This window comes from Amblyomma americanum, chromosome 1 (genome assembly GCF_052857255.1).
Source record: "Amblyomma americanum isolate KBUSLIRL-KWMA chromosome 1, ASM5285725v1, whole genome shotgun sequence".
Classification (NCBI taxonomy): domain Eukaryota; kingdom Metazoa; phylum Arthropoda; class Arachnida; order Ixodida; family Ixodidae; genus Amblyomma; species Amblyomma americanum.
Window position 1 is genome coordinate 181,625,533 of NC_135497.1, and position 24,681 is coordinate 181,650,213.

Genomic DNA, 24,681 nt, shown 5'->3' on the forward strand with positions numbered 1-24,681 from the left:
TTGACCGAAAGTTTGAGCTATAAAAGCGAGCACGAAACAACGATAGTTCACTGTGTGAGCGTGTGTTTGAGGAAGGATCGCGCATAAAAGGTTTTACCACAAAATGCACTGATCATGGTGCTTGCATGCGGCACAGCGAAACGGCGATATCGATACGAGATAAAATTCCGCAGCTGGGCGCTTCTAGCCTCGCAATGAAAAGAGGCAGGATTGATTTTTCCCTTTGCAAAACAAACATCCAGTAGAACCCCGCTGTTACGTCCGCGGTTGCTGCATTTTTCCCGGTGCTACGTTTTTTTTTTTCACATGAGCCAGGTAGTCCAGCTGCCACAGGAACCCCTGCAACTGAAACTCGATCGCCTATATCTGTTACATAATGCAATTGTTGCATAATTACCTTGTCGTACGTAGCGAAAGTCATCTCACGATGGTAGTTTACATCGTCCCGGAATTCGTTCAATGCGCGCGTAATGGCGACACCGGCCAGAAAAAGCGAGACTATACACGTACTCTATATAGGCACCTGTTCGCCGCTGCGTTCAGCGACTTCTGGAAGCACCCAGGCCAACACACTTACAATCCATGTGATTTTTTGTGCGTCTGTTGGCACAGTTACATCGATGCTGCGATGCTAGCACGAACAGCACAAAAACGAAACTATGCCGCGGCAGACGGCACAAACAACGCTGTACGAAATGCGCTTGCGGGGGTTCGCTCCGACAATTTTGTTTTTGCCATCCGCTTTATTCTTGTCGCCTGCACCTTGAAATACACAATTTCTAGATTCCATTATAGCGACCACCCGCGGTGGCTCGGTGGTTAGGGCGCTCGACTACTGATCCGGAGTTCCCGGGTCCGAACCCGACCGCGGCGGCTGCGTTTTTATGGAGGAAAAACGCTAAGGCGCCCGTGTGCTGTGCGATGTCAGTGCACGTTAAAGATCCCCAGGTGGTCGAAATTATTCCGGAGCCCTCCACTACGGCACCTCTTCTTCCTTTCTTCTTTCACTCCCTCCTTTATCCCTTCCCTTACGGCGCGGTTCAGGTGTCCAACGATATATGAGACAGATACTGCGCCATTTCCTTTCCCCCAAAACCAATTATTATTATTATTATATAGCGATGATTATATAGTGCTACTGAAAGCAATGCTCGGCTCGGCTCAAACATGGCTCAAACAGCAAAAAAATTGCCGGACGTGACGTCTTTTCTTCAAACCGGATTGAACTAGAAGATAGTCACTGCCGATGGTAACGTGCGTTTATGCAACGAAAATAAAAATTTTAAAGTATCAAATCATTGGGGTTGTAGCTAAAAACGTTACCGTAAAATTAAATACATAACTTTGCTTAATAACATATCGTTGCGCGCCTTTGCGACGTCAACGACGCGATAAATAAAAATAAAAACTTAAAAAAGAGGACGCCGACCAAAAGTAAAAACAACAAAATGACGTTTCGGCTCCCGTACGGGAGCCTTGTTCACAATGAGAAGGATTAGGAAGTGCATCGGGATTAAATACGTTTGAAAAGAGGGCGCAGGGAGCGAGCGTATACAGGAGTTAGATTTCCAGTGTTGCGATTGAGGGTGCAATTAGTCGTTTGAATGAATAATGATTCGAGGTGAAGGCGACTGTACAGATTCTTTTCAGTTGCCAGCACGTGTGCCCTACCCCAGTCAATATCGTGGCCAGTTGATACGGAGTGTTCGGCGATAGCATTAGAGTTCACTTTTTTTGTTTTTAACATCATTGCAATGTTCTTTTGGGTGTCTTTTAAAATCGCCAGTCTCGCCGATGTAGACGCTGTCACAATCGGGACACGGGACGCTGTAAACAACGCCAGGGTACTTTTCTTTGGGGAGAACGTCTTTGACGTTAACCAGCGCATGCCGTAGTTTCCTTCTGGGGACATGAGCAACGTGAACTTGGAATGTGCGCAGAATGCGCGCCAAGGTTTCGCTTATTCCGGGTGTGTAGGGAACAGCGGCACGTTTCAGAGGGGACAACACGGGAGTTTCACGTGTCGGGCAAGATAACTGCTTTTCAACGGATGCCACAAAAGCAGCTGGGTACTCGTTGCGCGCGAGTTCTTGCCGTACAATACCAAAGTCGGCTGCACGATCTTCAGGAAAACTGCATATGCGTTCGGCGATCCGGAGTTCCCGGGTTCGAACCCGACCGCGGCGGCTGCGTTTTTATGGAGGCAAAACGCTAAGGCGCCCGTGTGCTGTGCGATGTCAGTGCACGTTAAAGATCCCCAGGTGGTCGAAATTATGCCGGAGCCCTCCACTACGGCACCTATTTCTCTTTCTTCTTTCACTCCCTCCTTCATCCCTTCCCTTACGGCGCGGTTCAGGTGTCCAACGATATATGAGACAAATACTGCGCCATTTCCTTTCCCCTCCAAAAAAAACCAATTAAATTCTGCGCGTTTGAAGAAGGTTGTGGCAACAGATTTCTCTTGATTAGCCGGGTGCACAGATTTGAAGTTAAGGTATCTTCCGGTGTGGGTTGGTTTCCTGTAAACGCTGAATGATAGCTTTCCACTGTTTCGTTTTACCAATACGTCCAGGAAGTGCAACGCGCCGTTCATTTCTTCTTCGACGGTGAAATCAATCGCTTCTTCAAGTGAATTTAAATGGGACGAAAAGGCCAGCAAATCATTCTACCGAATGAGGCAGAAGCAGTCATCTACATATCTAAGGACGCGTCATCAACGACGCGAATGGCGCTATGAATTTGCTGTGTGTGTCTAACTCTGTAAATGGCGCGCTTATACTTGTCGAAGTGCACGTTTGTCGGTGCGAACAGTTTGAGGTTTAATCGACTGAAATTGCCCACTGAAAGTCAGCGGCACTGTATCATAGAGAAACATACTTCGTAAAGAGCGGACCCTCAAGCCGTTTCGCGGCCGAGCAAACAAGGGTCTGACCACCCACCAGGCGGCCTATGTTTGCTTCCACTCTACTTCAAAGGTCGGCAGCTTATCACACGTCCATCGGGATGCGTCCAAGCGTTCCATTTCCAACATGTGCCGCCGGTTACGCCCACCTCACCGCGCTTTTCAACGCGTCCCCTCGTTTTTCCGGTAAGTTGTTTCCTTTTGCCCGCAGGATTAATTTAGATGTTTCTTGAGCTAAGGAGATTGTAGGAAGTCGTTTGCTACGCTAGGTGAACGTATTTTGCACGTGTAGCATATAATATGAGCCGTGAGTCATCCGTTTGTTGTCTTTTCCGGAAGAGCATGTGCATTTACTTCGAAAGCGTAATTTTCGAAAAGTCACTCGCAACACGTTCTGTTTAAAACACAGAATTTATCGATGGTTCACCCGTATCGTAACACAAACCTTTTATATGGCATGGGTCGAGCAGTCTAATGCGCATTTGAAATCGACCACGTGAAAATTCCTTCGTCATACGGGAAGTGGGCAGTTTTGATCGTGATCGGTCAGATCCTAATCGGGCCTCAATATGCCCAGATATCGTTTGAGCCGCGTTTAGGAATAGTTGACTGCCATCGGAGCATCGTAATCAAGCTGCCCGATTGCGTTTGAGCCACGATCAGGTGTAGTTGACTGCCATCGGAGCATCGCAATCGAGCTGCCCGATTGCGTTCGAAACCTACTGTGTGCTTTTTAGGTGTCATAGAGTGCTAGGAAACGAACAGCAAAAGAGAGAAGCCTAAAATATAAACAAAAAAGGTTGTTTTAGACTGCAGTACAAGAAATGCTAATACGTTTCTCATATCTGTGTCAATACCGCAGACATGATGTATTTCAGAGAATTTCAGGTGATCGGCATTGATAGGTACGTTTTTTTTAGCCATAATACCAAATTGAAATGTTTTTTTTCTGGAAAAAGTAATGTACAAGGACTCTTTCCTGCCAACTTGGCAATTTTCGTTGGGTGTTTCGAACCTACTTAGCGACATCTGTTGCGCTAGGGCTGTTCTTACTCCCAATCCTTGGACCGCTATATCAGCGATCATTTTCCATCGCGATTGAAAGTCGGATCCCGGTCGAGGGCTCGATCACAATCGAAAGTGCCCACGGGAAGGGGTATAAGAAAATCGTGGCGGATACTGCTATCTACGCAATCATTACGACAGTGTGCGATCACTATAAAATGAAAGCTTATCACTGGCCCGTACCGTATATAGGTACGGTCTGGAAGAATATTATAGAGAGAACCATTGACAACAGTCACTACTTTATAGACGCAAAACTAGTTTACGTCAGCTCGCTTACGCAAGGGATTGAAGCTAAATATAATTTTTCATGAATGATATGTCAACATGCTTGCCTGCAGCATATTATAAATAACTGTCATCAGCGAGTTTATTTTTATTTTCTATCCTTTTTGCTGCGATATATTTCTCTTTGCCATATTTGATGACTGCAACAATCTTTGCAGTCTGTACACAAGCCCACACTAATATGCCACGGAGCGGGTTAAATTACGGGAGCTACTGCTGCGTTTCATGGTGTGGGAACAACGGGCGAAGACAAACGAAACCGGGGACGAAGCTCTTATGCATTCCTCGTGACAGCAGGCAGCAGGTGATTGACGCCTGTTCTGTGTACTTTAAAGAAAATATAAAACAGTGCTGCCAATCTCTTGCTAGAACCGGCTACTATGCGCATGTATTTTCTAGTCAGCCAGTGAAGTGAATAATTACAGGTTTTACTGCGCCGTAATTATTTCAGGTCGAAGTCTTGGATCGAGCGTGACAAGAGGGACGACCTGTTCGAAAAGTCGCCGGCCCAGGTGTATACGCCACATACCGCATCTGTGGGGACCATTTCACCGCAGATGACTTCATGGACCCCGGGATGACTTCCCTGACGAAGACGGCTATTCCCACTGTTCAGCCCGCAGGATACTGGGGTTGTCAGCTCACTCAAGGTAATTTTCAGTGTGCGCTTGTCGTGTCGCGGATTTCTAATTAGGCAATTTCTTAGAAGTACAGAAGAAGAATGTACATGCTCCGAAGTGCTCAAAGATGAGAATTGTGGCCTAAACAAACCGCATCAGTATTTCACCATGCTCAAAGCCGATCATATTCCGGGTAGATTTTTTGGAAACTTGACAGTTCCTTCTGAAGCAGCTTTTCCATTTATACAGCAACTGGAGACTCGATTCCTTTCTGTAATTGAAGAAACATCCCATGTACGCCACGTCTGTGGATCACTGTATGAGCTCATGGTAAATGTTTGCGATTTTCCTTTGTGCTCTCTGCAGTGCCGTGGAAGGTTTCTGAGGATGGTCTGCAGAATTCGCCTTTTCTGGCATGTACGCTTCATAAATAGAAACTTAGACAGCATTCGCTTCAAGAAATCAGTGTCTGGCAAGCAGCTGGAGAAATTTAAAGCCTGATGTCTGATTGTTTCTCATCGCTGCCAGTAGAACACAGAGTTCGCTTACATATATCCGTCGCTATGTTCATTGTTGCGCTGATCATTCATTTCATCTTTCCTTCCCTTGCTAGGTTCGATAATTAGTAAAGATATGGACTTAATTCTGTACATGTAGGACAATGCTTGTAGAAAGTGTCATTTTTTTATTGTTCTCGAAGGCAACTGCAGCCTTTTTCGAAGAGACGATTTACGTTGTTGTTTGCCATTTGTCCATATCTGTCTTGTTTTAGAACAAGAGCGTGCAGCCCGAATGTGGATTTTTTTTGCATGGTGTCTACACCTTGACCAAAAAATCGCAATAATCGCCTTTTACGAAGAGTGCAAGCTTACTATTGTGGTACTATCCCACTGAGCACAGAATATCTTGTAGATGTCTAGAAATGTCTGTAATGGTCATAGACATCTTGGACTACAAAAGATATCTACAAGATGCTGTTTGATACTTGTCTAGAAGATATTTAGCCAGGATGTCCATAAGCTGTCTTAGGAAGGATTTTTACGTTTTCAGCAGCTGCGCAAGACGCTTACTAATCCGCTTAAGCAAGTTGTCTTCAAGGCATTCTGCTTCAGAAGCCTGGAGGGCTTCCTCACAAGACCTTTTACGGCTTGACTTATATATAGCTGAAGTGCAATATTTATGTTTCAATAGGAAACACCTAGAGAGACACGTGGCCATCAGAAACATGACAATAGAAAAGAGTTCAATTCATATCTTGCCAACACATACACGCATGCATGACTGCATATAGCAGGAATATTTTATTTCCCCGGACGGACATGCTATTCCGATTCCTGTGGCACATGCGTGACAACTCCCTGCCCACTGAGCCCCAATCCATCTACTAAACAGATATAATGCGTTTTTCCAAGATGAACAAACAATCTTAATAAGGCATCTCAACTGACCTCCGAGAGAGGTATCGGATATTTCTTAGACGTCTTGACGAAGACATCTTGCAGATGATTACAAGGCGATTCTAGACATTTTGAAACACTCTGTAGACACCTTATAGCTCAGCTAACGCTCCCACTTTTTTTGAGCTACACGACTTTTTGCAAGACTTCTTGTAGATCTCTCAAAGGCAAATTCTAGAGGTACACACTGGCTTGAGTGACAGTCTATAACAGCAAACATGTATGGCAATCAGAAGTCTCAAGAACTCATTTTGAGCTGTCCCCGGAAGTATACTGCCTGGCTGCTCACTAAGCACGGTGCGTCTTAAAGACTCCAAAATCTAATAGTGATGTTTCGGTAAAAGTTGAGACATCTTTCACAGACGTTTCTACTTGACCTTTTTTATGTAGAATGCGTGTGCATGCCCATAAGTTAGCTTTCATTTCTGAGTTTATTTTTCTTCTGTGGTATGAATCAAGACTTGCAACTAACAGAACATCGCATTTAAACCAGACTAATTTTAATGTATCAAGAATAAATGAACAAACATGAAAATATCTCCAGTAACTTTGTAGATCGGAAGATCTACCCATGCACACTGCAGAGGGCATTGGAGTGGGGTATATAAAAATGATAAGCTAAGGTTTCCTGGTAGTATAAGGTGAGTGCTGCAGGGTTTGTATTCTTTGATGTTTCGTGTGCTTTTACGGATGACTGTGGTGGCCTTTATTAAGCACTACATAAAAAATCTTAGCCAGTTGAGACTACATATCTGGTGGGAGCCCTAGCTGAGCTAGAAAATGAGTAAAAGATGTATCAAGATGTCTAAAAATTTTTGGAAGCAGACTACAATATATCAAGACATTTTACAAAAGTTTAGTAACTGCCTCAGAGGCCAGCTGACATGTCTATAAGACGGTTTATCTAGATGATTAAAATATGTCTGACGAACTTTTGTGGGTGTCTAGAAGTCATCTTGGGTCAGCTACGAAACATCCTCTTAAGACATCTTGTAGCTCAAATAGGTGGAGCATTACCTGAGCTAGAGGACATTTACAGAACATCTGAAAGGTATCTGGAAATATTTTGCGAGGCATTTGTTAGATGTCTTGCCAAGACATTTTCCAAACGTTTATAAACTGTTCGCAGATCCACTTAGGAAGTCTTCAAGACGGGTTGGACATCTTGCCAAGATTACTTCTAGTCGTCTGAAAGATGACACAGTGTTCAGTGGGTATGATGTATTGAATATGTTGTGCTTGTATTTCTAAACAGCCTATGAACCTATGCCTATTGCTCAAAGCTGCTGATGTGCAAGAATCGAGCGCGCTATACGTACCTTTTTAACACATTACTTGTGTCTAGCTGTTGACAACTCCTGTTCTGTTATTCACACGGATGATGTTTTAGATGACAAACCCGTAGAGCGTATGTGCAATATTTTTTTTCGTGACATGGTGCCACCCACTTTACCATAACTTTTTTCCTGTTACTTTTGTTTCTGATGTATTTTATAAAATGTGTGTGATCCAGCATTCTTTGTTTACAGTTCAAATTGTAAACAAGAAAAAATAAACTCTTTGTGTGAAAAGCCGCCGCGGTGGCTGAGTGGTTATGGCGCTCGGCTGCTGACCCGAAAGACGTGGGTTCGATCCCGGCCGCGGTGGTCGAATTTCAATGGAGGCGAAATTCTAGAGGCCCGTGTGCTGTGTGATGTCAGTGCACGTTAAAGAACCCCAGATGGTCGAAATTTCCGAAGCCCTTCACTACGGCGTTTCTCATAGCCTGAATCGCTTTGGGACGTTAACCCCATAAACCAAACTAAACCAATCTTTGTGTGAAAACACTTCCTTGTATGTCTGCAACTGTAAGAGGCGGCTCAATGACGGCACAAAATTAAAGTAAGAACAGCTCTGATTGCATTATTCCAACCTGCATGAGCTAATTCAGCTTGCGTACTTCGAGAAGCTAGGTGGTATTTCGAGTAAAGGTCTGCGATCCGAGAGTTTATTACGTCTATATGTATGGCATGCTTAGAAATGAAATATTAAAGCCCTTGTGGTTCACTTGGACGATGTAGTTGAATATTTTAATAGCCAAAGGTAAACCAGAATCGAAAGCATTGCTATCGAAACCGAAACAGAGCTGAAGCATGCACCTAAAATCTTGGAGGACGAAATTAGCGGTCTGACCACCTGCTCGGGGCGCTGGCGGCAGTGTAGTAGCTCCGCCGCAGGACCCTACGGGAGCACAACCGGCTTTATTACTTGGATATGGACAAGTGGCTGCTGTTGCTAGGGGCGCCTGGCAACAGAGCCCCTGGGGACGCCCAGTGAATCAGCTGTTCGTCTAGGTGCCAAAGTACATACCTATGCAATAAAGCCGGTCGTGTACGGGAGTGTCCGCTCTTTACGAAGTATGTTTCTCTATGCTGTATTTCTCATTTCTGTGCATTGCGAGTGACTTTAGTGGCAGCCACACGGCAACATCTCCGGTTTGGCGAACTTGTGACAAGGTGAGCATTTTGTTCACAAATTTGGAAAGCGTTTTTTCCCCATTATTTAACCGCGCAGTGTTTTTGTTTTTATTGCACCCTGCGTATCGTTGAATGTTATGTTCACGATAACATCAGTACGACGTGCATGCGCTTTCCGTCTCTATTTGAAGTAACATTAGTCAATCAGTGTAAACTTTTGGATTCAATTAATCACAAACTGTCCATGTCGGTACTGCTTGTAGGACGTGCTGGGATGATTCTGCGCACGAGGTGGTCTTCTGATAATTTGTTTATTACCATATATAGCCTAGAGGCATGGAATCATTCATCCCACTGCAACAACGCTGAAAAGCTGGTTAGTGTTCATGCATCTGCCCTCCTTACAATAACCTTTCGGTAATCATTCGCATGGTTCCTTTGGATATGGACAAGTGGCTGCTGTTGCTAGGGACGCTAGGCAACAGAGCCCCTGGGGATGCCCAGTGGGTCAGCTGTTTGTCTAGGTGCCAAGGTACCTATGTAATCAGGCAGTGAAAATTAGTAATTTCTACATATTTCAGGACAGTTCAGAGAAATGCACATGCAGCATCAATCTTCTCTTCGTAGACTTTCTATGGCCTGGATTCATTTCTTCTAGCAGAGTGGCAAGCAGTAGGTCAACTGATCACAAATTTATTTGCCTCTGATGCAAAGTAAGGAGTGCAAACATAAGACAAGTCTCTAGTCTGTTTCATTCTCACTACATTTGATCAAAGCATAATGTGAAATGCTGTACCTCCCATACCCTAGTTTTCTTTGCTTTGAGCAGTAGGTATCCACAATGAACAGCAAGGCAACTCCACTTGCTGACGATTTTGCCTTCAGCAGCAATACAGGGAGTATGTTACCCCATGTGTTATCTCAACATAGACTCAAAACTTCAGTGAACAGCTGCGTCCACAGCTGCAATCACCTCATGAGCATGCACCCCTAAGACACATAAGGGTCATTCGGTCTATAAATTCCTCTTCTTTGTCGAGTAAACCCTCGAACATCATTTTCAAGCCACTGAGTCGTGGCTCCTTTCACTTGGCATGCCCTGGGCCAAAACTACAGTGTTTGTCATCATCATCAGCAGCAGCTTATGTCCACTGCAGGACAAAGGCCTCTCCTATGCCTCTCCTGTTAACCCTGGCCTGTGCCAGCTGTGGCAACCTTATCCTTGCAAACTTCTTTATCTCATCCTCTTAGTTATCGTGCTTTCTGCCAAGATGCACCACACCATGAGGAACTTCATGTACAGTGCAAATATTGACTGGCATTCAATGTGTTCAGGAACCTCGAAGTGCCAAGGGATGGATGGATGGCAGACAAGTGCCACATACATCATGCTGGATGCTGTGAGTTACTTCTTAGCACTTTGACATGGAAGTGCATCGAGGACTGATCAAAGTTTAAGAGTGGAGCCACCAGTCAGTCCAATGGCAGGGAAAAGGTAGCTAGAATAACTTTGTCCCTTTCAGTTCCTCAAAGTACAGATGTTAAACATTTAAGCCATAGCTCATTTAAGCAGCATTGACGGCAATTGCCTGTAAAAAATTTAAAGGAAAAGAGAAAATGAGGGCGAGTTCATAGAAAAGGCAGAAGGAAGAGGGGAAGGGGGGGTAGGAGAGTGGAAGCCAAGGGTTCCTGAGAAGTGATTGTAGGATGTACAGAGAATAAGGTAACAGTATAACGATGAATGAAATGACTGGTTGGGCTGAAGGGGTAGGGTGAAAGAAACGATAAATCAGCAATCAGGGCCATGACACTGCTGCTATGCATCCGTACTCACGAACGCCGCTTGTACAGGTGCTTCTGCTGCTTTTCCTGGGCCAGCTAACGAGTCGACGCTATTGCCTAGATGGGCCCAAAATGAACGTCTGGGAGAGCGGCGTTGCAGCCTTCTTCACAGAGCCGGTGGATGCGTACTCCCTCCCTACGGATTGGCCACGTTACCCTTCACCGCTAACTCTGGAAGCCACTTCACAGTTCGTCGAGCAACATGGGGCCATGTCACCTATCCAGCTTCTTGAAAAGGGCGTCATTCCTGCTGACACTGTGGGCCACGACACTGCTGCTATGCATCCGTACTCACGAATGCTGCTTGTACAGGTTAGTTATCTTGAAACTAAGTGATATCGTGACAATAATGTTTGTCTCTTTGCGATGTCGTGGCCACCTGGTGTAGGGGATTACGTGAAGTATGTTCGTGCTGCTGCGTCGTACATTTGGCGCTTTTTGGTTCTTGGCGGTGACGTGGAGGTAAACTCAGGCCCTATGACTAAAGTGCAAGGACACAAGCTTGACGCTGTAGCTTTAGCCATTCAGCGTCTTCAGGCGGGCAACACAAGCCTTCTTGAATCGACAAATCAAGTCTTGAACCTCCACGTCACCCTTAGGAACGACCTGGAACAGTTAACTAAAAGAGTTACTGAACTGGAATGCAAAATTGAAACTCTTCCCTCCAGTCAATCGGTGTCAAATGATGATATCTCTAAAAAAATTCAGGACAAAGTTGATGATCTGGAAAATCGCTCAAGGCGGTCGAACGTGTTGTTTTTTGGCATCGATGAATCTATGACATACATCTGAGCCTTGGGAAGACTTCGAGCGGTATGTAAGAGAATTTTGTTCAGAGAAACTTTGCATTACTGTCACTTCCGTTGCCAGAGCTCACCGCCCAGGGCGACTTTCGACTGACAAGAAATGCCCATTATTGCCAAATTTTATAATAAGAAAGAAGTCGAATCCGTCATTAGTCTTGGCTACAAACTAAAGAACACCAATTTTAGCATATCACGCGACTACTCTGAGGTTGTTCATGATAAGCGCCGTAAACTGTGGCAGTTTTCTAAGACGATAAAGAAGGAGGGGGGACCGGATTCGTCTGTATTTTAATAAACTTCATGCAAACGACGATGTTTATCTCTGGGACACTGCTGGCAATTAGGCTGCGCATCTAACTGATCCTTCTGCCTATTGACAACATTCAAATCATGCTGCTTCCGATTGTGCACCGCCGATCTTGCCGAGACTGAAGTGTTTAGATAACATTTGCTTCCTGTATGCTAACATCAGAAGTGCTACAGCGAAAAGTGATGCCCTCTCCTCCCTTATCGACTCCTCTGAAACCTCGTTAATAGCATTAACTGAAACGTGGCTAACCGATAATATACCAGATGTGACATCCTTTCATGCGAATCGTGTTTAAAATATTTTCGGTGCGACAGAGAGAACAGAAGAGGAGGTGGTGTGCTTATTGTTATTAAGCAAGAGCTGATTTCTATGCCAACTGCTACTTCTACTCTTCTCGAGTGTGTATTCGTCTCCTTGAAATGCACTTCTGCAAACATTATTGCCGGTGTGTTGTATCGTCCACCCGACCTGTATGATGGCTTTGCAGATGAATTTTGTCGCTTATTGACCGATGTGTGTACGCGTTTTTCAAATTCTGTCCTAATTATGTTTGGTGACTTTAATTTCCCAGGTATCATTTGGGAAACATTATGTGTTTCTCCTAGTGACAAGGATGCGCATGCTTTCCTACAAAATTGTCTTGATTTTCATCTAACTCAGCTTAATACAAAGACCATGCGATCCTCGGGTACCACTGCAAACATTCTCGACTTGATTCTAACCAATTACCCCCAATGCTTCTTTTAAAATATTTCACCTTAATGGTTTTTCTGACCATGACATTATTACTGGGGCATCAATTGCAGAATTGTCGACAGAAAAACTACCACCAAGCTGATCAGGTGTTATAGCAGAGCTTATTTTGACCAAATGGATCATGAATTAACCTTTTTCTGAGAAGTTCTTGGCTGAATCGTCATTCCGTTCCTTTGAACAGAACTGGGTACTGTTTAAAACTACCCTTATTAACCTCATTATAAAATACATACCGGTTATCAAGATTAAGTGCAGCAAAATTGCGCCCTGGTTCAGTGGGCGGCTGCGAAGAGCTAAGAATAAGAAAAAACGCTTGTATTGGCAGGCGGTTGCTAACAACCTATTAAACACATGGGAAAAATGCAAACAAAGGGATAAAAATTACCAGAAAATGCTTAAAGCTACCAGTCGCCAGTTTTATAGTGACGTTTTGCCCATCATGCTGTCTAATAACCCCCATAGGTTATGGAGTGTAATTAACCCTCATTCGCATCCTGATTCTTTCTTGACAAGTTCTGTGGTGACCAGCTGGACGATGCGCATTCTGCTCAGCTCTTTAACAACGCTTTCTCATCTGTTTTCTCTAGAGAAGTCATCACCACATCTCCAGTTCTCAACTCATTTCATGATTATTCTATGCCCCCAATAGTCATTAGTGAAGATGGTAGTCTTTCTTTGTTAAGTAATCTTAAAACTACCACAAGCGCGGATTCGCTGGGTGTTAACAACAAAATACTAAAAAACATATCTCAGAGTATTTTTCAAGTCTTGTCTGCGCTTTTTTCTCAGTCTTTATCATCTGGCTTCATCACTCACGACTGGCGTGTAGCCAAAGTAATACCTATTTTCAAATCTGGCACCTGCTCTGATCCTCTAAACTATAGACCCATGTCATTGACTTGCTCTTTCTCCAAACTCCTTGAACACGTCATACACACTCAGATCATTCATTATCTTGAAGATCATAACATCATATTTAAATATCAGCACGGTTTTCGCTAGTGATTTTCTTGCGACACTCAGCTCGCCGGATTTACTAACAACTTATTTACTTCTTTGGATGCCGTTATTCAAGTCGATGCTTTGTTTTGGGATTCTTCAAGGGCATTTGATCGGGTTCCCCACCATAGACTACTTCTCAAGCTATCGCATCTTAATGTTCACCCTCAGGTACTAGCTTGGATTAAAGGCTTCCTTTCGTCTCGCGTTCAGTTCACTTCTGTTAATGGTTCTAACTCTACAATGGACCATGTCACTTCTGGTGTACCCCAGGGGAGTGTGCTAAGTCCCCTGCTCTTTATAATATTTATTAATGACTTGCCAAATTGCATTTCTTCACATATTAGACTGTTTGCTGACGACTGTGTTGTGTACCGAACAATTACAAATGACTCTGACCGACAATCTTTACAAACTGACCTCGATTCTATTAACACTTGGTGCCAGTTGTGGCTTATGACCCTAAACCCCTCTAAGACAAAGCTCGTCTCCTTTACTCCAACCTCTCTGCTTTTCCTATCAATAAACCCTCTCTCTCTCTTCTTTACTAGAAATTCTTATCGCATCCCAACCACATACTCTCTTAATGACATAACAGTTGAGACAACTTCCGCTTACAAGTATCTAGGAGTTTACCTTCAATCAGACTTAACCTGGAACTATCATATTAACTTTTGATTCTAGCAGCTGCTAACCGTTCTCTTGGCCTTTTAAAACGTAACCTTCTACATGCTCCGGCGCACGTGCGTAAACTTGCTTATATTACATTAATTCGACCTGAAATTGAGTACGCTTCAGCCATATGGAACCCAGATCAAGCCTACATCAAAGATAACATAGAATCCCTGTAAAACCACGCTGCTCGTTTCATTTATCCTGCTACTCACATTTTACTAGCGTCACGGCGTTAAAAGCTCGTGCTGGACTTAACAACCTTTCCCATTGTCGCAAACTGGCTCGCTTAACTCTTTCCACAAAATTTACCATCATCCGTTGCTTCTCGACGTTTTCTTTCACTCACCCTCAGTAGTGTTTTCATGCCGTGACCATCCTTTCAAGATAAAACGCATCACATGTCACGCTTCAAATTCTGCCAAATCATTCATACCCAAAACCATTATTGATTGGAACCGGCTGCCTTCCACAATTGCAACTCAGACAAATGCGACATCATTTCATGAACTTTTAAAAAATCAAAGCGATGTGTAGTTTTCTTCTAGTTCTGGTCTACTCACCGTAATGTGTTTGATTTTGTTTTTCGTTCTGTTTATTACGTTTTATTTTTTAATGATGTTCATTTTGCATTTTGTTTTTCCGCCACATTTTGATACTCGCTGACTATCAGTTATTTCGCTTTTCTTATTTTGTTTTTTGTTCTCTTCCTCATGTTAGATTTTCCTTCTTGTATCTTCATGTTCGAATTTTTACCCCCTATGTAATACCCTCGTGAGGAGGGCCTTTCGGGGTATCTTTAAATAATAATAATATGAAGCACTGGGAAAACCTCTGACCACGTGTGAGACCTTTTTAAATAATTACTCCAGTGCTGAAATATGCATGTTTGCACTTTGAATGCAAACATGCGAGCGCGTGGCCGCACTCTTTAGAGGTTCATTGCGTGGACAAAGCCACTCATCGCTGCAAAATGGCGCAGGAGATGAACCTGAATGTAGTGCTAGTACTCCTCTACGGGCCAGAAATGTGGAGGCTAACTTTCGGGTTCAGCTCAGGTTAAGGGCAACATGGGTAGCTATGGAAAGAAGAATGATAGGTGTAACATTAAGAGACAGGAAGCGGGCAGAGTAGGTGAGGGAACAAATGCCTTAATGATCAAATGCGGGTTAGTGATATCCTAGTTGAAATCAAGAGGAAGCAATAGGCTTCGGCAAGGCATGTAATGTGAAGGCAAGATAACCACTGGTCCTTAAAGGGACTATGCAACGAATAAAAAGTCACTTGTAAATGTTTTCAATGCTTAGAAATGATGCTAAGAAGCGTTCACACAAAGCACGAGTCTTCGGAAATGAGCTGGCAATTTATTATGAACTTTTAAAAACCGTGTTTTTCAAAATTCGCGGGCCGATTGGTGTACTTGTAGTGACCGATTTTGGAACTAAAATCGTGGAACAAAGACGTCACTGTACCATGACGTCGCCAGGCCACCACACGCTCTCATTCGCTGGAGCCACGGCAGCCACGACGTCACGGGCACACTTCCGGTAGCCGTGAAAATCGTCTGCTCGTGCCGCCGCGCAACCCTCTCGGGCAAGCGAGCCAGGGCATTGCATTCACGCATATGGTTTCAATTTTCCTCTGCCGCCTCCTTCTGTCGGGAGTTCTGGAGCCACTCGCACGGCTCTTCGTGCGCACACATAGGACTCGATGCCCATCGCGGCCGTAAAAGCGAGCAGTCGCACCTCGAGGTCCGGCTTTATTACTGCTAATTACCGCAGATGACAAGCAAAGAAACCCAGTGCGCGCCGCAATCCAGGAAGGAGAAGAGACCGGAGAGATGCTGCCACGCCGCCGACGCTGCTGCTGGGGGGCTAGGAGCGACAACCAGAAGTTGAAAAGCGAATGTCATCTAATGACGTATTCAAAGGCGGGGTGCAGTCCCAGACCTGTTTTCTTAATTTTTTTCTGGTGCTCCTCGTGTACGAATTGAGGGGGAGAGGAGGAGCGTAATTTTTAATCGTCTATATCTTCGCTGTTATTGATGCTAGCTCAAAAATTCTTGCACTGGGGTGATGAGTGATCGAATGCCTATCTCTAGTCTGCTTTACGTAATCTCAATTAATTTATTGCATAGTCCCTTTAAGGGTAACGGAGTGGATTCCAAGAGAAGGCAAGCGTAGCAGGGGCTGGCAGAAAGTTAGGTGGACGGATGAAATTGAGAAGTTTGCAGGCATACAGTGGACGCAGCTGGCAAAGGGCAGGGTTAGTTTGAGAGACATGGGAGAGACCTTTACCCTGTAGTGGGCGTAGTCAAGCTGATGATGATGATGTCATCTGTCACTTCGCCTCGATGTGCGGCAATGTCGGATGCAGTGGTCCTCCAAAGAGCAAACATGGCCATGTGCTCGCATGTTCGCATTAAGAGTGGACAACCCTCTACTTCAGAGATTCTAAGTTTCATCTGGGTATGTTGATCCCAGATGAAGACAAGTCCTCTTGTTGAAACATTGGCAAGCACCCTGAGGCTTTCCTCTTCCCTTGTTCACTTTGTGAGTGTTGTGTCAAGAAACCGTCTGCCTACTCTCTATCTACTGTGCACTCCTTTTATGGCGAGGTACCTTTCGAGTAAGCCCTAGGATTGCCTTACAAGGTACAGATAACCACATCTTATACGGTTATCTTTGTATGTATACACCAGTGGTAAGTCATGAAGGAAATCAAGGGATTTGTATTGTTTAACACTGTATTGTATTGTTTAATGGCATTTTGCAAAACTGTGTTGCTCTGAATGCTCCTAAGAATAACTTTAGTTCATTCAGGAGCATATATATTGACAGTATCCCTTAAAGGCATGATTGCTCACATTAGCTCTTGATACCTCACAATATATAGTTTTATGCCTCCAGCATCACTGACTTGCATCACATGTTAAATACAGTAGTAAAATGCTCACTATTAGTTTAAACCACTACTCAGCATGGGGCTGTGCACTTTTTGTTGTGTTGCATGAAGTATACTTATGTATGAAACAACTTTTTTCAGCTGCACTTCACATGATTCAAGTTCTACCAGAAGAAAGGCTGCAACACAACATTAGTCACTATCTGTTTCTTGCCCAGCACATAACAGGCCATGGTAAGATATGAACAAAAATGGTGCATGTATGTGTTCTGCACATGCATTTTGTGTACAACCAACACTATAATGCGATTAACTCATGTCATGTAAGAGAAAGCACATAAAGCATTTTTTGTATATATTTTTTTGCAATGCATTTTTTGTATGTAGTGCAACATGTTTAAGTTTTAAACTGACCATTTAGCTCACGACTCAGTAACTGCTATATGTGCAGATATTTTATAGACCAAGTGATTTCCATTAATTCAACCTACACCTTTAATTGACAAGCTCTTGTGTCCTGTTGGGACAGTTAAATAATGTGCACTACAGTAAGCATATGCACACATTCTCATACAGAGGTCTGCCAGGGGGTGGAGAATGTGGTGTGGGTTGGAATGGCGAACTAACCACAGTAAGCATATTTTCTATTTCTTTGCTTTTTCTAAGCTTTCTTGCTGCATATGTGGATAGTTGATTTGTACATTTTTTTAGTGTAGAGCGGACACATACAAACATCAACATCAAAGTTAAGCAGACTGCGGTGTCCTCTTTCCGAGGCTGTTTTTGTGCTGAAAATTTACTGCCAAATTGTTCTCGTAACACTCAAATTTGGCAACTCTGCAATGCTTGCTGCCCAGGTCTTCCTATTAAATGGACACTGAGGAGAATGTTATCAATTTTTTATTGTTAGCAAAATCTGATAGTTTGGCATTTCATGGCTTTGTTGCCACTTGTCCGGGCGCAAAAGATGCATTTATTTCAAAGAAATTTGGATTCGAAGTTGAAAAGGTTTTTCCCGCAGCTCTGATTCAAACTCAGGGAACTCTTATGATGTCACGGCAACTCTTAGGACGTCACAGAACGGAGTGACGTGAAACGTGACGTAAACGCAGACTCCGTGATTTCTGATGGCTAGCGGTGCGCTGCGCAACCTTCCTTTGCCAGCCTCAGAGATTTGTGGTATTCATGAAGTAAGGAAAATTCCTACAAGGTGGCGCCTCGTCCTAGCAAGTCATCACTCTTGTACTTGCGATATAGTGCCTAGAATATACTGGCTAGTGTGCTCAGCGCGAGTGGCGCGGTGGCACCAGAAGTGATGCCTGCCGGCGGCGGCCGCATAGCGGCGCTATGGTGCGGGAGGGTGTAGGGTGAGCGCGCAGCGGTGCGAGACGGTCTCGCGCCGCGCTGCTCAGAGTCGGAAAGGGTGCTGCGCGTTGCTTCAGCTCCCGTTTAATACTTTGTTTTACATCTATTTCAGGTGCTTAGGAATAATGTAACGTTTTAGCCTGCTTCGTACAGATTTCCACAGTTTGAAAGCTCAGTACGGGAACCACACGATAACCAAATAAACGCACATGCAAGCACAAACGGTTGGTGGAATCCAAACTAAAAAAAACACAAGTTTAACAAAACACAGATTTGGTTTAATGAAGCGAATACAGCATTTTTAATCAAAGGGGCCAGTGAGAGTGGGGGGTAATGCTTTTTAGCGAACACAAGCTACGAAAAACGTGTATTCAATTGCAGTGGCGCAGCTTTAGAAGTTTTAGTCGCTCTCGCTGTCCGTCTCGCTCTTTGTTAAGACCCTTGACAAATAATCCAAATCTCAATAGAACATAGAACTTTAGTACAGCTGCCAGTGTTCGCTTCTGATGCTCGGGGAAACCAAGAGTTGGAAACGTTCGGGAATGTAAAAGGCTGGCAAGCTCAGGTAAGCTTTCCATGTGCAACTTGTTCTTGCTCAAAAATGATGTAAAGCTATCTTCCATGAGCTTTACAACACTCGATAAGGCTTGACTTAATTCAATTCAATTCATTTTCTATGTATACGTGGTGAGGGTAGGGGGAAAAAAGCCAGAAATTGTATGTGGCTTGACATGCCCCTCGGCCCCTACTATGCAGGGCAGCAGGCAACATACATACACATAAATCATTAGAAAAGACAATGAGGAAATGAAGCGTACACAAAAAATGGTAAAAAAAGCAACAGAAAAATATACTTCAGAGAAAAACATGTCATTGCTTATTCAAATCAGGTCAACACTTTATGGAACGAAAGAGATAAGGAAGTAGTGAAAGCATGGTGAAATCTAAAAAGTAACACATACATCCTGTATATTTTTGCGACATGCTCGTGATACATCCACTTTTGCAGCATGAAACTTATTTAAAAGACGGGGCAGCGTATTTGCTAGGCTATATGTACCATATATTGTGCGGCATGTTGGAATATACCACAGTTCGCTGTGTCTGCTACGGTAAACTTGTACATTTAGCGAAAGGTGTGCGGTGTCACGCAAGTAGTTCACATTTTGTCTTAGATCCTTCTTATATCTTTCAGCCAGCCTAACATTATACATTTCAGATACTTTTACGGCATTGAACTGGCGGAATAAGTCGCATGTCTTTATATCTGAACCGACGTTGAGTATTGCACGTAGAGCCTTCTTCTGTAAATGAGCCCGCCTTTGTCAAAGTGGGTAGTGAAATATGCATCAGCATTTGTGCTTGCTTCAGCATTGCTTATGCAAAGGTGAGCAGCACACCTGGGGCAAGCTGTTTTTGCAATAATTGTTCTTGCCACCTAGCCCGCTACATAGTAAAGTAGAGCACTGTTGCTCTTCTTTTATGTGTATCCTGTACGGTCACTTTCTGCAACCAGGGTGTCAATTACGTCCTCGGCCTCATCGACCATTCCTCGGTCCATTAAGCTGTCCATAGAATCTAAAACATTCTTAACAGATGTCTATACTGGTGTCGCTTGGATTCAGCAGTGCTTGGACATCCTGGGAGCAGTTGCCTCCTCGTGGAGACTTGGCAAGGTTGTAAAATGCCATCAAATTGACAGTCACCAGGAACTGCGAGGCAGTTGGGTGATCGTTACATCCCGACGATTATGTAATGATCACAGAGAGGTTTTGTAATTTGTCTTGGCTTAAACGGGATGTTAATATATACTTGAAACCCACATTGGTGCAAGCCTAGAGTGCTTGTTATTGTCACTCTTAACCCAGAAGCTGTACTTTCCGATAGAAAACTACCTCCAGCTGGTTTAGCATGTTCTTCCCACTTGTCCCGATATCCTAAAAAGTCTTCCAAGAAATGCATCTACGGGCTGCCTAGCTTAAGTGCACGGTTGGTTACTCTGGAGGTCATTACTCGTATCAAACGATTGATTAGCTTGACAGTCTTCTGTTGGTTGCATCCAAGTGTATATAGTATCCACATGCCGGCGGTGCAGGAAAAGCCCCTTAATTACCTCATCTCCAAAAAGTTGAAATGCGAGGTCAACCTTCATCTTTTCAAAATTATTTGGTCTTATGTGTGCATCTGTTATTTTCGGCATTGTAACCACTCCGACAAAGCGACGCGAAACTCGTCTTTTCCTTGCACTGCCGCTTTGCATTTGACATCGTGCTGCGCCACTAGCATTTGTTTCGCGAACTTACGAAACTTCGCGCTTGATGACAGAGCAGCCACAAGACATGCACAGAAGTAGGAGGGCCGCAAAACAACCACTAAAACACATGGAAATCTCATACACGCGCCAAAACCAACGGCGACCAGTCAGCGCAGCGAGCGGAGCTGCGACTGTGGCACCCTCCCAACGAGCAGCGCCCTCTATTGACAGTAGTGGGCAGGCATCACGGAAGGAGCCACCCTCTCACATAGTGCGGGGCATGCGCTGAGCACACTAGCCAGTATATTCTAGGCACTATACTTGTGAGATTGGCCTGTGGCGGCGATACCTGTATTTTGGTTCTTGTTATTTTCTACATTACAAGAGCTTTGTTTTCAGTAAGAGTGGCGTTTTTGTGATCAGGAGCTGCTATTCTATCGATACAAGCCAACTCCAATTTCTCCTCAGTGTCCCTTTAATGTGGTCCAGGTCATTGGAAATTGATGGGCAAGCACCGGTGGCATGAATTACTAGCAAAGTGATCGTGGGCCTTGATGTTCGTGTCTAAACTTTTGGCGGAGTAGTGCAATAGAGCAGCATGTTTTCAAATATCAAAACGTGTGGTTTGACAGAGGTGCAGATGCCCTTGTACCATTAAAATCCATCATGAAGTTCATCTTGTTGCCCTAAGAGACCATTGGTGATTCATTCTCTGCATCGTATGCCCTGCCCAGGTCCATTTTCTTCTTTTAATTTCTGCCAGAGTATTGACAATTTAGGCTTGTTCTGGAATCATTGTTGCCATAGTCCAGTCTTACCACTGACATTTTCATCTCTGTGGCCTACTATTCTTCCTGCATTTAATCTCAAGCCTCATTGTTAGCATCAAAGTTTCAAGATGTGGCTTTTCTTTTGAGCAACATCATTAGGCTGCTTCAGAACACAAGAATGCCTACCGAGTTCACTACAGGCGATTCTGTATCTCCTGATAATTTCTTTCTCGTGGTCTAGCTCTCCAAACTCTACTTGGCTTACATAGAGCTCTCTTACCACTTCTAATGTTCCTCTACTCATCATAGGGTGTTGGTTCCTTTCGAAACTATTGGACGTCACTTGTGGTTTCTGGTTACTCTTTTTATGCCCGCAGTTCTTTCTCTGCTTAGGTCCTCAAGCATACCATACTCGTAGATACTTAACAGCACCATCAACAAATCGGAGCTTACTTGCTGTCTGCTTCCTACTGCTTATATTTCGCTCCTGCATACTCTCTTTGCTTGTTGCTGCTTTTAGGTTTCCTCCATGACTTTCTGTTTGCTCAATCTTGGCCTTGATGTATTTTCTTCTGCTGCTTAGCTTCGAATTATTGGCTAGGTTTGATGGTTCTGCTCCTTCTATGTTCACTGTGAGGTTTGAGAGTTTCATGCTTTGTTATTTCTTATATCTTTTTCTTCTCGAGGTTTTATATTCTCTAGCTACCCTACCTCTTGCTTTTCACTTGTTCACTTCTTGATTATTGTGGTAAGTTCACCATTCAAAACCACACCACATTCTCCGCCGTCTGGCAGACCTCTGTATGAGAATGCATGCATATGGTTCACACCAGTTCTCCTGACTGCTGTGATATGTAATGCCTAATAGCTTCGTAAACAGTACAGCTAGTCCAGCTACAGCTCGAACAGCAAGGTCCGGAGATTCTTAGCGCCCTCCACTGCGTCGCAGTTCTGGCTGTGATTTATTCAATAACTGCTGAAGGTAAAGAATCAAACAAATTTAAGCTTTATTTATGACCAAAATAACTGTTTAGCAAAGCAGAATTGTGGAACTTGAGGAATTATTTGAAGGAAAACAAACATTTGTAGCTTTGACATGCTGTAAACAAGGTTACCTGAAGAAAGCGAGATTAAAGGTTCCTAAGGCAGTTAATTATTTGTGGTTTTCTGTTCGATCTGTACACAGGACTATTCACAGACATGACAATGGCCATCATTAGTTGCTTGTGGAGAAGACCTAAAGGCTGCTACGCGTGTCCAGTCACCTTATCCTCACCAGATCTGGTCTGCACCACTGAAGCTACGTGCTGGACAACAAAATGGCACCAATGACATTTGAATACCTCCTACCCAGTTGTATACATTTGCAGTGGTGAACTGCCTCCCTGACACACCAGTGTTTATCTGCCTCCTCATTTTGGTGTATTTGTAACTCAGTGGTTATGGTGTTCGGCTGCTGACCTGAAAGATGTGGGTTCAACCCTGCCTGCGGCGGTCGCATTTCGATGCAGGTAAAATGCTAGAGGTCCATGTACTGGGCAGTGTCAGTGAAATATTGTGCACTGACGTTTTACAGTACATGGGGTCCAGGTGGTCAAAATTATCCGGAGCCCTCCACTACGGCGTCCCTCACAGTCTGAGTCACTTTGGGATGTTAAACCTCGCAAGTCAAATCATAAATGGGACTTTTTTCAGGACGAAAAAATAATCAAGAGACCAGCTGCTTAATTGGAACTGCTACTTTCTTTCAGTGTACTAAAATGTATTGCAAACAGCTATGCTAGTATAGTTCCAGTGTGGCCAAAATGTTGCAGCATCTTATTAGGCATTTTTCAGGGAAGTGCTGCCATATATGCATTTTCCTCCTCAGTGCATCTGTGATAATTTTGGGGGGTTTTGCTATTTGTGCAGGGCAAGTGTTCCTCTCAAGACTTCATAGGCTTAATGCTACTGCTCACTGCATAGATCAAGGGGCAGGTATATCTGGGCCAACAGACAATAAATGCTGCATGGCCTTCATGTCATCTTTACCACTTTAATCAAGTGTGTATTCTATGCCGAGCTGCAGCGGTATGGTACTATAATTGCTTTCAGCTCACAGGCCTGCTGTGCTGTGCAACCCTTTCATGTGGTGGCACATCATCAGTGCAGCTCATGGTAGCTGCTGTTGCTTAGCTTGCCTACATTTTACACATACAAGCACTCCCTTCTGCTAGCATCTGACACTCCTCAAATCACTTATGGACCTCCTTCACCCCGCGACTTCACGAAGATGCGGTGGCGCTGATGTTAGCAGCGACTTTCGCATGGTAGGCAAAACAAGTTCTGCTTGCCCATGCCTACCGCAGCTGCCGCAGCTACCGGCGGCTGCTTCAAGCCTGTGCACTGCAGAAGCAGCATGTATTGACCAGCTGCGTCACTGCTGGATCCGCGTAGTAGCATAAAAAATATTAAATTAGCCTCGATAGGTTTCTCGCGCATAAATGCCGCATTCGGAAACTGGCTAACAGGCATTGGGCCACGGTAGTAAAGTGCGAAGTCTGGGAGTCGATAGGCACTGCCACTCAATGCACTTAATAGCATGCAAGTTACTGCGTTCATTCACCTGAACTTCAGGATAGTAGGCTGATAATTGCTCATGGAAAAAAAAGACTTATGCAGCTGCACACGTACTTATCACCTTGAGCCGGAGTGCACGGGGCGCCGACAGGTTCACTCGCCCCCAAGGAATGTGTTTTTTTATTAATAGCGCACCATGTTTTAATGGCGCGTTTTATGACATTTAATATTTGCTTGAAACTGTTTCTTTATATGACGATGTAATTATTTCATTCGAGTAGAAAGAAGTCTGGTAAGTTGTGTCAACTTGCGCGGTCGCGTTGGTGTGCTTAGAATAGCGTACCTTTAGTGTGCTAAATGCCATATGCTTTTTCATTGCATCATGCATGTGTCATGTTTCATGAGGTAGTACATGATCGCGAAGCTTGTTTGGAAAGAAGCAGCCGCAGGCGTGCCACTAACAGACACGTGGCGAGATTGAGAGGGGACGCGGATATGAAAAGTGTTTTCATTATTCATGCATGCGATATGTAACTAAACTTGGTGAAAATATGAAATTCCTACGCTAGTTTCAGTAATTCCTTTTATTTATAGCTATACCTGGTGCAGTTCTGGGTAATTATAATTAACACCGTCGTCAAGTCCCCCCAAGGTCT

The 24,681-nt window shown here is 44.0% G+C and overlaps 1 protein-coding gene across 7 annotated transcripts; it reads left to right on the plus strand.

Moving 5' to 3' along the window:
- Nucleotides 1–2,877: 2,877 nt before the first annotated feature.
- LOC144114300 (uncharacterized) lies at nt 2,878–23,505 on the plus strand. 7 transcript variants are annotated; one of them, XM_077647935.1, is made up of 8 exons: nt 2,878–3,088; nt 4,707–4,905; nt 7,462–8,827; nt 9,052–10,188; nt 10,640–10,942; nt 17,219–17,311; nt 17,654–17,708; nt 22,653–23,505. In XM_077647935.1, exons 4-6 carry the CDS (start codon nt 9,883–9,885, stop codon nt 17,231–17,233), a joined length of 624 nt encoding a protein of 207 aa, XP_077504061.1. In that variant the 5' UTR covers nt 2,878–3,088; nt 4,707–4,905; nt 7,462–8,827; nt 9,052–9,882; the 3' UTR covers nt 17,234–17,311; nt 17,654–17,708; nt 22,653–23,505. The 7 variants fall into 7 exon arrangements, 6 of the variants coding, with proteins under 6 accessions (XP_077504061.1, XP_077504060.1, XP_077504062.1 ...); XM_077647938.1 differs by lacking the exon at nt 17,654–17,708 and having other exon boundaries at nt 2,914–3,088; nt 9,052–9,164; nt 10,124–10,188; XM_077647939.1 differs by lacking the exon at nt 17,654–17,708 and having other exon boundaries at nt 2,917–3,088; nt 9,116–9,164; nt 10,124–10,188.
- Nucleotides 23,506–24,681: the final 1,176 nt, after the last annotated feature.

Excerpts from the sequence above, each read along its gene's own strand:
- LOC144114300 (XM_077647935.1), top strand. The coding sequence starts at position 9,883 with ATGCCCTGGGCCAAAACTACAGTGTTTGTCATCATCATCAGCAGCAGC. Across the intron at positions 10,189-10,639 it reads CATACATCATGCTGGATGCT|GTGCTTCTGCTGCTTTTCCT; the intron begins GTGAGTTACTTC and ends CCGCTTGTACAG.